At 36.1% G+C, this 17,500-nt stretch overlaps 1 protein-coding gene across 1 annotated transcript in view; it reads right to left on the bottom strand.

Moving 5' to 3' along the window:
* Positions 1-13,549, bottom strand: part of LOC122808337 (immunoglobulin lambda-1 light chain-like) — a 45,606-nt gene extending 32,057 nt beyond the window's left edge. The window contains exons 1-2 of the mRNA XM_044079303.1: positions 13,456-13,549; positions 12,964-13,275 (exon numbers count right to left, since the gene is read on the bottom strand). Of these exons, the coding sequence (XP_043935238.1) occupies positions 12,964-13,275; positions 13,456-13,495 (352 nt within the window). The 5' untranslated portion in view covers positions 13,496-13,549. The remainder of the gene's footprint in view (positions 1-12,963; positions 13,276-13,455) is intronic.
* Between the last annotated feature and the right edge of the window lie 3,951 nt (positions 13,550-17,500).

The following is a 17,500-nucleotide window of genomic DNA, read 5'->3' as shown; positions in this document are numbered from 1 at the left end:
AAAGGTAAGTACTGCTAACTTCCGGTCACAGTGCTGTCCACCCAGTGAGCTTCTCCTTAGCTTATTCTTTGACGGCAGTGCTTAACCCTGGGCAAATGCACTGGCACATGCTTACTAGTGCTTACATATGCTTACTACTGCTTATCTTTGCTTACGCCTGCTTACTGCTGCCTTATTCATTATGATACTGACTCTTCACATGTGCATTTCCTGCAATACTACTGTTCATAAAAATGTGTGTTATTTAGTGGGTTTTGCTTATAGATTTTGCTTCTACCATGCTTTGCTGTGTAAAATAGACTGAGTTTTGCTGGGACTCGAACTGGGAATACCTGCTCATTAGGCGAATGCTCTGCCCACTACACTTTTACTGTCATGCTTCATTTGCATATATCGTCCTTGTTATCCTCTTCAGCATTTTGGCTGCTTTCACCGTGGCTATGCATTGGGCACACACACTCACCTACAGTTAGCTGTACTTGGAGCATTAGACAACAATACGGGAGTTTCTTCTTTTCATCTTTATGTCCTGTTGCTGTTGTACGCATGAGGGACTGTTGCTGGGGATATGTGGACACCTATGAGTGGTATTGCTCATTTATTTCCACTTTCTGCTGTTCAGCATTGCAGGGGCATGTTTATTCTGTGGGGTCTGCTCTCAGACACACCCCATGCACATGCACATGCACACGCTCCATGTAGCCTGGGTGCTTGGGCGGCGCGCCTTCATTACTATGCATGGCGTGCTGCCATCCTGCTCCTAACCAGCCGCTTCCATGCAGGACTAGACTAGACTTCCTGCACAGAAGATTAGTAAATCTGGGAGACTGACTTTTATTCTGAGTCATTGCCATAGATTGGGAAGTTGCCCTTTCCCCACTGCACTGTAATCTCAGGATTTTATGCTTGATCAATTAGGGCTCAAGTTAATGAGCACATGACGAACTATCACACACATACACACACATACACCTATGTATGTGTATGCATGACTTAATACATGTGGCCTGCAGAAAAGAAGTTTCAGACTCTGGGTACCAAACAGATGAAGTACAAGCTTGCTGAATACAATCAAAAATAAGACAGAAGGCCTACAAGATAGTCTTGGAGGTGTGAGTATAGATACTGAAGTAGTAAAGAGTGTGTTGAGCACTGTCTAAAATCAAGTGGCTGCAATGCCCCAGACATTGAGATAAACTGGGAAGGAATACGACACGAGATTAATAAAATAAGCATTATAGTATCAGCATTCAGGAACTGAACATGGAGAAAATTATTGAAGAAGTGACAATTTATAGTTAGAAGGGTTGTTTGAGTGGAACTTCTGAAGCCTAATATTAATTACAGGGAAGTCTGCATGAGTAAATTGTCAAATGGGTCTTCTGCATTGATTAGCCTAGAAGAGTACAGACCACTGACAACCCAGGTAACTGACATGTAACAATTGCTAATAAAGGAAGGCAATAAGGCTATGAGAAATGTTTCTGTCAGACCACAAAGTTAAGTGTCTGGCAGATAACTTGAATGTGCTGACCCTATGAGTAATCATTGACATAATATTCTTCAAAACTAAATGCATTTATGAAAAACAGCAAACACCCCAAGCAACAAAACCACATTTAAATAAGTCAATATACCTTTGAATGCCAGTATTAAAACAATGGACAATTGAAAAAGAAAAAGTTTCCATTACTAAAATGTATGCCTCATTTCTAATACCTCAGGACTGTGGTATAGCCACTGATATCTCTTTCTGGAATGTCAATACTTGTATGGAGGACCAACCAACTTGAAATCTAATGTCAGGAAAATAACCAATGGATTTATATAGCAATTGTGGCAACTTAGCCATGTAGCTCAAGTCTCTACCTACTTCCTTTTCTCACCCACCTATACTCTTAATACACTGCCCCGGTGTCTATTTTGTAGTGTAGTTATAATTTTTCCCTACCTTTCCTTTCCTTTCTATATTCAAAGTCTTTGTGCAAACAGTTTAATTCTATTAGAGGTAAATACCTGGTGATCTTCCTGACTCCCTTCCTGCTTCTTACTTCTCTCAGACGTTTCCACTCCCATTCATTCTTACTTCAGCATCGTACTGGCAGCTGTGCGTTTTACTGTTACTACTCTTCTCCTGCTACCTTTATTCATTACAGTCTTTTGCAGCAAACAATCAGATGTGGTACCAGCAAACTTTCTTTTTGCTGCTTCATTGTATGGAGTCTCTATTCCTTTCCCCACTTTCTTATTTATTACTAATCCCAATCTTCTTTTTGCCTGTAAAAATTATATTCATACCCTGTATAACAATGTAATCAATTCTTAGCAACTAGCAACCTCCACTAGTCTTCTGTCATTGTTCTTTCATTTAAATTATTCTATGACTTCCTCAGCCTATTATTAAAGAAAAACACTTTCCTTAGAATCTTCTCCTTACAGTATCTCCTTTCTCAGCTTATCCATATTTTTGACATTTTTTTCCTCAAATAATTCCTTCCAAAGATTATTTCTTGCTGAAATTTTTTTCTGTATTTCCCTTAAAAATGATCATAGCACATATTTTAGCTCCTTCTGCTTCTTTCAGTTGACAGAAAATTGAATCCTGGCTGCTGTACATTGTTTACCAATAATCTATTCTATGCATGTTTTTCTCCAAATAACCCTTCCCAAAGATACCACTCTGACCTTAAGAATCTTTGGCAAAATAAACAATAAAATAGATGATATCTTTGCATGTATGCTCCAAATCAATGTTGGAATTATTGAACTTTGCAAAACTTGGTTCCAAATAAAATCTCAGTCTCATATTTCCACTTTGTAGATTTGACATAATCCACAAAGACAAGACAAGCAATCCTATTATAGGAAGATGCCATCTACTCACAAAATCTAATTTTTCATACACTGGTGTGACATCCTCCAATGGCTTTGATTAATGTTTCCCAAATGTACTCATCCCTGATCTTTTAATTTATAATTTTACCAGACTCAATATAGCCTTGGTCTATTATTTCCCCTCCCCAGGTAACATCTATAACATCCTTCAAACTGTCTACTCGCATATTCCTTCTGAAAATGAACATGCTTCTGCTTGGTGATCTAAATGTTAACTATGCTGAGCTGCAAAATAAGATACCCTATTGTATTATACTACCCGTGGCCTTATAATCAAATAACCACATTTTTTGACAGATTAAACACATTTAATCCTTTCAAAATCAACAAACCTATAGTAATTCTCCCTAACTCAATATACTGGTGCTTTTTAGCTTTTAATTAAATCTCAAACATACATAAGTACCCCTTATGCATTTCCCCCACCCCAAGGCAGGCCCTCAGGGAATACATATGCCTAAAACTTAAATTAATGGATACTAATTGGTCTAATTTATTTCAGGTTCATACTACTGACCCAGCCTGCATGATCCTCAACGATATCCTACATAACCTACAAAGTGAAGAGCACTCACAGTCTTTAGCCATATAGAGTAAATAAGAAACACTGGGTTTCCCCATTTCAGGTTTAGGATGAAGGGATTTTACCTGGAAAATGAAAAATGTCTATTCTTAGAATACAAAATGTAATAATAGTTTAGTTCTTAGAATAAAAAATGTAATAATATTAGAAAACAAGCTAAAAGCAAAGCACAAAGAGAGGAAAAAAAATGTTCATTTAAGGAAAACAATCTTATCTATGCTATAATACCAAACAATGTTGGTTTGATATATATATATATATATATATATATATATATATATATATATATATATATATATATATATATATATATTAAGCTCTAATAACTCACATATGAATCCCTCTTTTATTGCTGAAGACATCAGCACTGAGTTCATTACTACCATACCACAGTCAAGTCACCAATATGCCAATCCACTCCACTCCACTCCAAACCACATTAAATTAGTTTTTCTTAAATAGAAAAGCTTGCTGATGCCTTGTCAGATCAGCTTTGTTTTGGACATATTAGCTTCAGTGAGTATTACACCACTCTTGTAACAAAAGCTAATGATTCATGCTTTTCTTTCATTTGAAAACAAACAAAAAACACAATTTAAAATACAACACAAGTAGAAGGGATTGATTAATAAACGAGCCACTCTTTGTTTTATTAAATACTTAAATATTTAATGAAAAACTAGCTTAGTTTTAATCTACCCATTCTGCTTGTGTTTCTTTTTGTTTTAAGTTTACACAAGTAGCACTGTATTGCATTCTTTTTATTCATTTGTTTTTTTCTGTTGTGCTTTGTTCTTACGTTCCTACAAAAATATAAAAACGTGTGGAAAAAGCCCTTGCCTTTTCTCTATCAAAAATGTCAGCTAACATACTTCAGATTTCATGCCCATTTCCCTGAGTCCATCCCTAACAAAATTGCTATAAAAAGTTCTTTACAATCAAGCCTCAGAATGCATTACTAAATACCTTTCAGTGTCTCAGCCATGACCAGAAATGCAATATTAGCATATATTTATAAAGTAGCAATATTAGCAATAAATTTGTAGCTTCATTAAACAATGTTGATGCTGCACTCCCACACTATCTACACTTGCCAGTTTTGCCTCCTATCAGCTTGTACCTGGGCAGCTGCTCCCTTCACCCCAATTTTCTTATAGTTGTCTGTTTTGTCTGTATGTTTACCTCCAGATGAAGGACTTATTAATTGAAAGTTTAAGCAGCTGTACTGTTAAAACTGTGTTGGCCCAGTAAAAGGCACCACATCATATCTACTGAGTACTGTGAGGTAATGTGGAGATATTGGAGGAAGTACTGTAGAAGATTTTAAACTGAAGGTAAAATGATTTATATGGGAATATTGAAGTCTAAGGACCAAAAGATGACTGTGTGGCAGGACCAGTTAGAAACCCTGAGCAACAATTGTTCTTAGATGTGAAAATATTGATGAAGGTATGATGAACTGCAATGGCAGGTAAGACAGGCAAACAAAGGATTAGTGTAATTAACTCTGTGGGGCTACATCACTGATGTGAACAGCTGAGGCTGGGAGCAGGGAAAAGGGAACTCCATCCTGCAAATTGCTGGCAGCTCATTTTGGAGTAGAAGAGCAAACAAGGCAGTTTTTAATTTGAGGGATAATGAGGAGGATAATTCACTTTGCTGATCCATAAATTAATCAGATCATGCAAGAAACTTTTCAGAACTTCATTTATCTAAGATCACAGTTCTGCATCTGCACCCAAGTAGCCTGCAGCCTTCATGCATTTAGTAGATAGCACACACATCTTAGCAGAAGAACGAGAGAAGGTAAATGGAGCACTGAGTTTAAATGAAGTTTTGTCAGCGAGTGAGTCTCTAGGACCAGGAAACACCAGAATTCTATAAGGCCTATTTCCAAAGCTTCTAAAGAAAATCTGCGTTGAAAGGCAAACTCTTTCATATTATCTACTTATTTAGTATGCCCTTTTCTTTGACTCTACCTGTTGTAAAGGAAAGCAAAGATCCCACATCTCCAAAATGTACCACCTTATTTTTCTTTCACAAACTGAACTTAAAATCTTTGCCTAGGTACCGGCCATTCCCTTAGAGGGTTGCTGCCTAAAGTGAAAAATAAAATGCATCTTTTTTAAAGGCACAGTAAATATCAAATCTGTTCAAATTATAAGTTAATATATATAGTTAATGAGACAATGTTGCAACTGAATAGAGGTAATATCTTTTAGGCATCTGGAAACTGTTTTTTTTTTCAATATAATGGCCATTCATTTGGAAGTCCTGCAAAAAGTGTAGAATTTAGGAGGACAATGATCCTGTGATGAAAGTTATAGTAACGGTTACATTTCTTACACTTTTACTTTATGTTGAAAGACTAGACAAAGTCAATCTTATTACTACTTTTTTTCTAGCAACAGAGCTCATGGTTCAGCACCTGTGAATGATCTGGGAATGTTTAAATATCCCAGTCCCCACCACTCCTCACTGATATCTTTTTCATTCATTGTGCCCCGGTGGTCATGCAGCCACAACATCTAGAAATAACTGTGGACACCTCAACTACTTTCACAGATATATTCCATGTGAAATTCAGTGAGAATAAATTGATGATGTCTTTAGATATCTAATAACTAATCTGTGCCATGATAAGTCAAGGTTAGAGGACAAAAATCTGAAGCCTTTCCAACCATGCCGCATAGAGAGATGACATCTTTACTCTACCCCCAATGTATTATTAGAATCACAGGTGTTGAAGGAAACCAAGTGGGGACAGCAGCTTAGCCTGATGCATGGGCAACACCTGCAGGAGTATCACCCATAGCAAGGATTCTGTGTGCACACAATGCAAGCTGTGCGCTGATTGGCCAGGAGATTCAGCATGTGAAATTTCATTCATGTATCTGCTAGGATCAGTGATGGTGCAGCATGTAGACTGCTGGGGGAAAAAGAGAACATACAAAAAAGCCCCACACTTCCAGTACATAACAGAACTGCTCTCACCTCTTGGTTCTCATTCATTGCACAAGGTGAAGGCATGATAGCTATTGATGAAGTGGGACCCCCCCCCAAAAAAAAATTTAAAGTGTTCAATAATCTGAAGTCTTTATTGCAAAACCTACAGTGGACTATCATACACAGCAAGATGATAAAGCTACCACTCCTGTCAAATAGGAAAACAATCAAAAAAATTATTTTACCAAAGTTCCTATTCTCTCCATATAACTACCTCAGGCAGACCTGTCTAAAAACAGTAAAAGCTCAGAAAGCAAAGGTGGACTTTATATAAAAATCCAAGGCCCATAGAATGATATATATACACACACACACACAATATACAAACACACACACACACACACACACACACACACACACACACACACACACACACACACAAACACACACCTACCTCAGAGTTTGAGACTACCAAGCCCAAGAATGTATGGCCTGTGTTCATACTGGAATTGATTCACAAAATGCCAGCATCACCATTGCTGTTCATGGTTTTACCCTGAATCATTGGTGCTTCAGGAAGTGTTGCTGGAAGAAGAGGAATGGAAATTAAATATACAGAGTCTAGAAGGTGTAAAAGTCTGTTATGAATTCCTGTAATTAAATACATGCCCTGTAATGCATGTATCATGTAAACTGTCCAAAATAGTCTTCTATAGAAACTGTCAAATGCCTATTATTACAGGTACAAATCCAATCTAAACTGCTGAGAAGAACAGCACAGACAGCATGATTTATAGAAGAATGACAATTTATGCTTCCAGGATGATTCTGTTAGTGGCAGTCACACTCATGGACAACATGCTAAGAGGCAACCCCAAGGGAATATTAACGTTTAACAGCCATATCACGGGTATGCATGATATAACAACTAACTGTGTAGGACCTTAGAAATAGCTAACAGGATAGGCATCAGTGTGAGTAATAAAGCCTACCTACAGTGTGCTGAACAAAGGCTGGTGAAGACAAGAATGCTAAAACTGTTTGCTGCTGCATATTGGCCTCAAATCTGACATTTGCTAAGGGTGCCTTGTTGTACAAAGAGTTAGCACTCTTTCACAACCAATATGGGTATTTTTGCCACAGCCTATGTGATTTACACAAGGATGGGTTGAATAACAACTTTGGCTACCTAGTTTTAATAAAGAAATTCCTTTAGTGCAACCACTTTAATATAGCCAGGCCATATTCGGTTTTATAGTATTATGCAGCATATGTTTAGTTCATAGGTTAAAAAGATGTGAATCAAACCTTCTGCCATGCACCTGTGAGATAAACACCTTAAGTATTATGCCACCCAACCCCCCTATGAGGGCCAAGCCACACATAGTTGTGGTAAGGCAAAGCAGGTATCACATCATCTTGGAGAAGCCTAGCTTAGGCTTGAAGCAGCATATTTGGTGAAGACTTAGGTCATGACACTGCAAACCCCCCAATTACACTTTCACAGTTGCCCGCACATTATGTAGTAGTGTGGGTCTTATACATGGCCACAATGTAGAATATGGCTGCACCATTTTGCCTTTGTTTTGGGGTACGGAGAATGGCATTGTGCCTGGTTGGACATCACAACAGGTCCTCCTGATGCTGAAAGCGTCAGTGTAGAATTCTCATTATTCTGTTTTTCATGCTCCCCCACACATTTCTAATTTCATGGTTATCCTATGCCAGAGGCAGGTCTGAGTGATCCCTGATGCACATAACAGACTTGCATACATTGCAGGTAGAACATTGGCACTGTCATTATTAGTTCCATACATTTCTTCAGCTAATATCAGAAGTCCTGATCAATATAATCATCCTCTATTGCTAAGGATGTGCCTTCAGACCATCTTAATGGCATGTATTTATGACTCGGCAGAACTGTGTTATGGACTGTGTCAGTATGTCCACATCTGTCAGACTGGTGGTATCTATAGTGACAGTCAGACATGCTATTTAGATGGAACAATAACAAAAAGATATGGCTATAATAATACATGCAGCCTAATGATTAGCAGGGAGTAAACATGCCATACAGTCGCAGGTATACATGTGGCTCAGACACATTATGTTCCTGCTAACAGACATGATGAAAGGTAGTTTCTCCATAGAAGTACTTGTCTTACTTTTATGCCATACATTCCTGTTGTGAGAAAGAGCCACTGAATTCTATGTACATGCAATTGATATGTGTACTGTGTTTTAAACATGCAGCTTGCTGGCTGCCATTTTGAATTTGTTGCACATTTCTTCAAGGGACATGACTCACAGAGGAAGTATTGCCTACTCAGAGTTCTGTAACATAAGGCAATATAAACATCTATGAAATAATAAGGTCCTTGTATGACTTTCAATAGTATGTGATGTGAACTTACCCAACGTAACTCAAGGAACCTCAACTTAATATTATCCATCCAAGTACAGTGTCTTCATTTAGCTGTCCACTAAAGGACACCCAGAACTTTTCTACTGTTGTATACAGTGGACATTACTATGTTCATCCCATGTGGTCTAGTCATGTAAAAAGTGAGTCTTGAGTCTTGAGTGACTTCTCAACATTGGCATGCATACTGAAGAGCCACTGAGGGCAGGGCTGCAAAGGCCATGTTTATTCACCAAATGGATGGATGTTGGATGTCAGCAGTATTTACAAGGGTTGCCATCATTTATCCTGCCCTATTAGGTCTCCCACATGTTCACTGGTCTCTTCCTTTTCAAAGTTCTCTCTCCACCCTCCTTAAAACAACCCATCTTCAGCAGTCTGAATGGATGGGTAAAAGGGAAAAAAATGATATTAATCATATAATTCCCTACCACAACAAGTTGCTTGCATAACAGCAATCCCAATAAGTTTCATGGTGTCAACAGTACATCTGGCTGTTCAAGCAGTACAGCAAGCATTCAACTATTCCTGCATACAAACCCTGGAACAGATTATCTCAGCATAAACAGACAAGGTTGTCAGAAGTAAAGTCAATACTAGCAAGGGTTACACATGGATATTATAGCCATGTAAGTACTCCATCCTTGATTGTTGCACTCTGCGAATCTCAATCGCATTTACTAATGCCAAGGACTGTGGTGTCCTGCTACTTTAGACAAACTGCATTAACAATGAACGTCAGCAGCAAAGGAAATGGTAACTATTCCCAGTTGTCTTTAATAGATTTTACAATGACTGCACTCACTGTTGCACTCACTGTGGTACTGTTTCATACATTTTGCTGTTAGGACTGCACTTACTTTAGTATAATTTCATTCATTTCACCACACTCTCTATGGTGCTATTTCATACATTTCACAGTTGTGACTGCACTATAATTTGTTCTAGTTCATACATTCTGCAGTTGTGACTGCACTCTCTGTGCTACTATTTCATAAATTGTACAGTTATGACTGTACTCTCTCTCTGGTACTTTTTCATACATTTCACAATTGTGACTGCATTCTCTGTGGTACTATTTCATACATTTCACAGTTGCGACCTCAATCTATGTGGTACTACTGCATACATTTCACAGTGTGACTGCACTCTCTGTGGTATTATTTCATACGTTTTACAGCAGTGACTGTACACTCTTTGGTACTGATTCATACATTTCACAGTTGCAAATGCACTCTCTGCTACTGTTTCATACATTTCACAAATGGGACTGCACTTTCTGTGGTACTGTTTCATCCATTTCACAGTCGTGGCTGCACTATCTTTTTTTTTTCAAAACAGGTTTATTGTTTTAACATATAAGAGAAATATCATAACAATTTTATACAAGTAATTAAAAATAGGTATTATTATAATATTCAACAAAACAACTAAAGTATTTACAAAGACATCCACTACAATCAGATCAATTAATTAAACTAAAATACCATGCTATTGAAATTAAAATTTTTTTAACAAATTTTGTAAATTATCCCATACAATATAATAAGATGTTTTTCTATTTGTTCTTGTCCTAATTGTGTTTATTTCCATATGGCACACTATATTCATAACATTTTTAAATTCATTGAACGAAGGAGGTGTATCTGAAATCCAATTTCTAGTTATTATTTTCCTAGCCACTGCTAGAATAGACCATAACAAGGGAAGCTTAACCTTTTTAACACTTTGAGGTACAGGTGTGTTGAATAATATAAGAGATTTAGAAATAATGAACGTATCTGTAAAAAGAGCCTGCAAAAATTCATTAATTGACTTCCAGTATTCTTTCAATTTTATACAGTCATAAAACATATGAGCCCAGTCAGCATTAATTTCTACATTACATCTCTTACATAAATTATCTTTATTATTTATTTTATTCATCATCAAAGGGGTATAAAAAGATCTATGTAAAAATTTCCATGTATAAAGTCTCCAGACAATGGGAGACGTAGTTCTATAAGCAGATTCCAATATATATTGTTTATCTTGTTGATTTGGTGGGTCCTCATTAATAGAAGTGAAATAATTCCAGTATGAATCTACACTGTAAAAAGTTTCTTGTCTGATCATTTTATGTATGTATGAAAGTTTACCTTTATCAGAAACTTTATGTTGTAAATTTAATATCAAGTAATCAATCAGTGTTGGAATAGATTCTTTAACTGTTATAGACATTAAATCTATTTTATTAATGAAATGTTGTCTAAAGGTCTGAACCTCTAACCAGCAAGTTTCTCTTAGATCAAATTCTTGTTTTAAGAAATCTAGATTTTTAACTTTATTATCAGATATCAACTGATACCAGTACTTTAGATCATTATCTATAGCTAAATGAGTTCCTTCAGAAGTAGATGACAAAAGCATACCCTGAGTATACATTATAGGGAATACAATAAAATTCCATTCCCTATACATAGGGTGCATGAATATAAAGTTATGATAACTAATAATAATATTTAATGGGTAACAAACCATATGTTTAGGTGTAATAGGTGAAGTACAAAATTCCTTTAGTAACCATAACATGGAGTTATTTACAATCATATTTTTATGTGTTAATGAGATTTTCATGAAGTGCATACTAATTAGCTCCCAATAATCTTTCCATTTTGTGACATATGACTGATCTATTAATAAAGTAATAACTTTTACAATAGAAGAGATAGTATATAAATTAAAGTCTGAAAAAGAAATGTGGCTGCACTATCTGTGGTACTGTTGATGCAAAACTCTTACTGCTAGTTGCAGTCTTGCACCTCCGGAAGTTATATCTACATAAAAATCATTACCTTAACAGCATTACACACACAATTATACATTAAAACACTCAGGAGCATACTGCAAAATGTGGAATCCTCTAGCTGTAATTAAATATCAAAAGCAAAACTTTGCCATCTTACAGGACTCAGATGTGTAATTATTAGTTTGTTTTTACTGTTTTTTTGTATGTTGATTATAGGAATTATCATCAAAGAGGAACTATACTTCTGTGAAAAAAAAATCACAGTACTAATAATGAAAATGAACACGTGGCAATCTAGCTTTCATTTCCTTTGGGTAGTGAAATACAAACTTTTCACATTGATGCATCCCACAATACATTTGTATCAAACCATAGTACATTTGCATGAATTCTTTAAAAACAGATTGTAATACATTTGCAATATTATTAAGAAATTAAAATTCTACAAACATTTGTTGACTCATTGTGTGTAAAATATGATTGTTATAAATACTGACATAGGTGAACGTGCTAGTGTATACTAGTACCATTATTTTTCTATATAAAATAAAATTTTGAATGCATTTCAAGAACAAAAAATATAAAATTAAGTACTTCATTTTGTAATTTAAATGCACATGCATAAAGTGAGTTGCTGGTGATGTTTAAGTACAACATTCCATTTTGGCATGCATATACTTTACAACTACATAAAATACATAAATGTCACATTTAATTTTCATATGTTTTCCTAGAAGATGTTGCCTAGGTTCATACTGCAATGACAGTTATAACTATTCACTAACAAGCATGGGTGTTGTGCAGCAGATGACATTCTCTATGGGACAGCACATCCTTATTTCATTAGGAAAGTGAGCTGAATAAATTGTAATTTTAATAGCTCCACTGCTCTAGTATGTTCTTAAAGTACTGACAACAGAAAGCCAGTAAATCATTTTTTATCTATAATAGCATTCTGTCTCTAATGGCAGTTCTGAAACTAAACATCAAATTGTTTTTTAGCACATTAATTTGAAGTCACTGAATCAGGAAGAAAACAAAAGTTACTATAAAAGTAAGCTTTTACACATCATAATATCTGTTAGGACTAGGCAAAGTCTAAGTTATTCTTCAATATTAAAACCATCATCATCATCATCACAGTTTTCTGCTCTGACAATGGCAACAATCTTTCTTTTTTTTTTGATAATATTTGAGAATAAACCCATTCACCGGTTATTGGGAAATCAGTGTATACGAGTAGCAGAAGATAACTTTATGCGTGGCATAAGCTGACTTCTTACTAGTTGCTATATGGCATGCAGTTTAATATAGACATTTAAATCTTACTTGAGACAATCAGTTTGGTTCCATTTCCAAATGCACTAAGAAAAGCATTACACGCAGAGCAAAAATAAGTTCCAGAGTAATTTCTTTCCAAATCCTTGATCGTTAAAGCACAGTTTCTCTCTTCAACTCCACGAAGAACAGAAGACTTATTATCACTTTTCAGATGACGAAATATTTTTGGATGCTGTAAGATATACCATTCTATATCTTGGCAGTAAGTAGGACCATTTACAATGTTACAGCTTAAAGTGACAGATTGCCCAGTACTGACTTTCACTGATGGAGGAAACTGGACTGGTTGGGTATCCAGGGCTGAAAAAGAAATATAAGGGATATTTGAAACCATTATAGAGCCCTACATCACACAGACAAGTCCAAAAGTAGATCTGTCACTGCACTCATATAGTTAATATTTTTAATATTACTTGCCATAAAAAGACTGAAAAAACAACCATTTCAATTATTTTTATGTCTGTATTTATACTAGCTTACCTCGTAAAAACAGAATTACAAAAATAGATCTGTAGAACATAATGCACAATAGCAAAATGAAAGATAAGCCACGATAGCTCACAATGGTTTTAGCATATTGCATGAAAACCAGAAAAGTATGCCCTAAAATGAGAATATTCATATTGGTGGGTTAGGAAATGGAACATCACATGAACATGTGTGTGGTTTAATTACATAGTTTCCTGTTTATTAGAAATGTGTTTCATTAACTGCATTCACAGCAAAAAACATTTCTTCTGTATAAGCAAGTGTTAAGACAGTTTTTTAAAAAAAACTACTTCTGTCTTACAACAAATGCAATTCATACACATGGGATAAAGGTAGTGTGTAGTAGCATTAGGAACATAGCAAGTGAATAGAGGAGTATGCTGTGGATGAGAAGGCTACAGTTTAGGCATATTAAACTCTGGAAGTTTCATGGGATATAACAGAATGAAAATGCTCCTGCTAGATCTCATATCTCTTATTTAGGCATATTAAACTCTGGAAATTTCATGGGCTAGAACAGAATGAAAATGCTCCTGCTAGATCTCATAGGATCTAAGTATGACCATATAAAACAGGGTAAATATTTTAAGTTTTATATATTGGCATCCTCTGACATAAAACTTTTTGCATCCCTAATGTTGTAAAATGGACAACCAAAAGTGAATAATTTATGAGTTGTCTATATCTTATCGAAGTTTCAGAATATCGAATCTAATATGGTCGACACCATATAATCAAATTCTGAAACATCGAAAGATAAAAAAAAATACATAAAAACAAAAATAAATAAAAACTTACCCTGCACCCCCAAGTGGGGAGCTATGACCACCCCCCCCTATTTAAATATAAAAACTCAGAGACTGCACTATATTGAACTAAATGGAAATCTCCCCTTACGGAGATTTCCGTTTAAATGTTCGATGTTTTTTGCTTTCGCTTATCTGGTGCTGACAATATCAACTTCGATATTGTCGGCCTTCGACAACGTGAAGTAGACCCTTTATGGGTAATGCCCTTTTCCTATTTATAAAATCCCCTCAAATGACATGAAGAAACAGGTATTATTTTCTGGGTGTATAACTAGTTTAATAAATTAACATAAATTCTAATTAATGCAGCAATTATATTTTAAAATTTTCAGTAAGTGCAAGGATACTTTTGTTGCAGAAATGGTATAGCATGGCAGCAACAAGGCAAATAATGCAATAAAGGAAAAAGTATGAAAAGAGGCACCATGTCAGAAGAACACCCATTGAATTACTTATTTCTTACAATATAAATAACAATCATTATCTGTGTTAAAATAGTCAAGGAAAAATAAAAGTTATTGATGCAGGGCTCGTTTTCACTAATCATGTCCATTTAATTGACATAAAATTATTCAAATACAAAATATCAAAAACTTGTGAAGTCAGAAGTGATTCCCCTGGTGTTGCAAAACACAAAAATATATTTTGCAGGGAGCAATTCCAGCACACCAACAGGATAGGTGCAATCTTGCAATCTTCCACACCCCTGAACTCTGTGTGTGTGTGTGTGTGTGTGTGTGTGTGTGTGTGTGTGTGTGTGTGTGTGTGTGTGTGTGTGTGTGTGTGGGGGTGTGTATATATATATATATATATATATATATATATATATATATATATATATATATATATATATATATATGTGGGTCTACTTTCATTCACTGAAAACACATTTCACTGAATTTCAAATCACTCACACCAAATCTCTGTAAGCTCAAATCACTGAAAACTCATTTCACCGAATCACATTTCACTGAATGTAAGTACTGTTGGGCAAATAAAATGTATATGACCTTTTCCCCACTGTAATGCAACCATGGAGTTAGGCACATACTTTTGGTTTTATAATGTTAGCTTTCAGTGAAATGAGATTCATAAATATAAAAGCAAACTAGGTGGGGGGCTACACCCCTGACACCCCCAAATATGGGGGTCTTTGCCAACCACACCCCCCTAACTATATATACTAACTCCAGGATCACACTACAGTGGGGAAAAGGGCATATTCATTTTATTTCCCAACAGTACTTACAGTCAGTAAAATGTGATTTGGTGAAATGAGTTTTCAGTGATTTGAGCTTTCAACAATTTGCTGTGGGTGATTTGAAATTCAGTGAAATGTGATATAGTGAATGAAAAAAGATATATATATATATACATATATATATATATATATATATATATAGAGAGAGATATATATATATATATATATTTTTTTTATTTGCAGTTTGTTTGCCAGGATGGTCCATTGGGCCAAGAAGCAATGGAGTCCTGGGGAGAAAAGCTCCATAATAATAATAATAAAAGTTATAATCATGTAATTATATCACATTAAATACAGAAATACAAATAAAATCACAGTGTTTAAAGATATGAACAAAATTAAGAAAATTGAGAATTATTGTAAATGTTTGCTACTACTTTACAAGGCAAAGAAACATGAGTTTGAAGTATATGAGATAACTGAGGTATAGAGAAGAGAAGAGATTATGTGGGATGGGAGCAGGAGCATTCCCAGAGAGATGTTAGATGTAAGTGGAGTGAGGTCTTGAAGGAAGAGTGACTACAGATGGTATGGATGGGTGGTGGTACGGAGTTCCACTGCCGAGCAAGGGCAAAGGATAGTAGATTTTTGCCAGGGGCGCGGGTGGGTTTATGCAATTCTATCAAGTTTTGATTGTTGGATCTAAGGATCTTTCTGGAACGTGCATTTTAAAGGAGGAGGATAGGGAGGGTCAGAGGGAGGGGCTAAAAATGAGTTTGTGAACATGAGTGAGTTGAATGTAGGTGAGATAATTGAGTAGCTCTAACCAAATTAGTTTGTGAAGGGCAATACAGTGATGGGTAGAAGATTTGTGGCTAGTGGCAAACTTGGCAATCTTATTATAGCAGGAGGAGGTTTTTGACTTAAGTGGGGATTGCAGGTTGGTTAGGAGTGGTGCACCATATAGGACGGAAGAGATGAGGAATGTGGTAGAGAGAGTGGATTTAGTAGAGGAAGTGAGATAGTGACTATGGCGGTAGAGCATACCAAGTTTCTGGTGGTTTTCTTTGATGTTTATTTGTAGGTGGGAGTTGAATTTAAGCTGGTCATCAATGAGGACACCTAATAGTTTGGCATCAGATACTATTTCGAGAGGTGTATTGTTGTGGCTGATGATAGAGAATGAGTTTGTATCAATAGAGGTTGTTTTGGAAGGGGTAAATAACATAAGTTTTGTTTTTGAGGCATTGAGTGCTAGGTGATTGTCTCTCATCCACTGTTCAGTGGTAAAGAATGCATCCTGGGTGAGTTTTAAGAGAGTGGGGATAGAGGTGGCAGAACAGATTATAGTTGAATCATTGGTGTATTGAATAAGGTTTGCATTAGGGATTGAGCGGTGGAAATCATTTATGAAAATATTAAACAGAAGGGGACCCAGTATGGAGCCTTGTGGTACTCCTGTGGGGGTGTTGAGGAATGGGGAGGTGGCTTTTTTCCATTTAACTGCTTATTGCCTATTTGAGAGGTAACTGGAGAAGCAGTTGAGAGAGGAAAGGGATAGGTTTAGATTAGAGAGTTTAGTTAAAAGAAGCTTGTGTGAGATGGTATCAAAGGCCTTAGAGAGGTCCAGTAGGGGGGTAGATACAGTACAGCCAGAGTCACGGACTTTGTTAACAGTTTCTAGGAAGGAAAGAAGAGCAGTGGTCATGCTGTGGCCTGGTCTGAAACCATGCTGTGTGGGAGTTAGTAAGTGGCTGTCTATAAGATAGGGTAGGTGTTGTAGATGGATGCATTTTTCAAGTACTTTGGAGATGGGGATAAGAGGGCGATTGGAAGGTAATTTGTGATATTATTGTTGTTGCCCCCTTTGTGAAGGGGTAAGATGAAGGCCAGTTTCCAAAGTTGGGGTACATAGCCTTCTTGGATAGAGCGATTGATTAAAATACAGATGGGAAAGGCAATGGCTTCAGCAGCTGTGCTGAGAAAGTAAGAGGGGATGTTGTCGGGGGCATTGGAGCAAGGTTTC

This window comes from Protopterus annectens, chromosome 8.part0, assembly GCF_019279795.1.
Source record: "Protopterus annectens isolate FY-2018-M chromosome 8.part0, PAN1.0, whole genome shotgun sequence".
In the NCBI taxonomy this organism is placed as follows: Eukaryota; Metazoa; Chordata; order Ceratodontiformes; family Protopteridae; genus Protopterus; species Protopterus annectens.
Note: the sequence above shows the minus strand (reverse complement) of the source record. Positions and strands in the feature narration are given on the sequence as shown.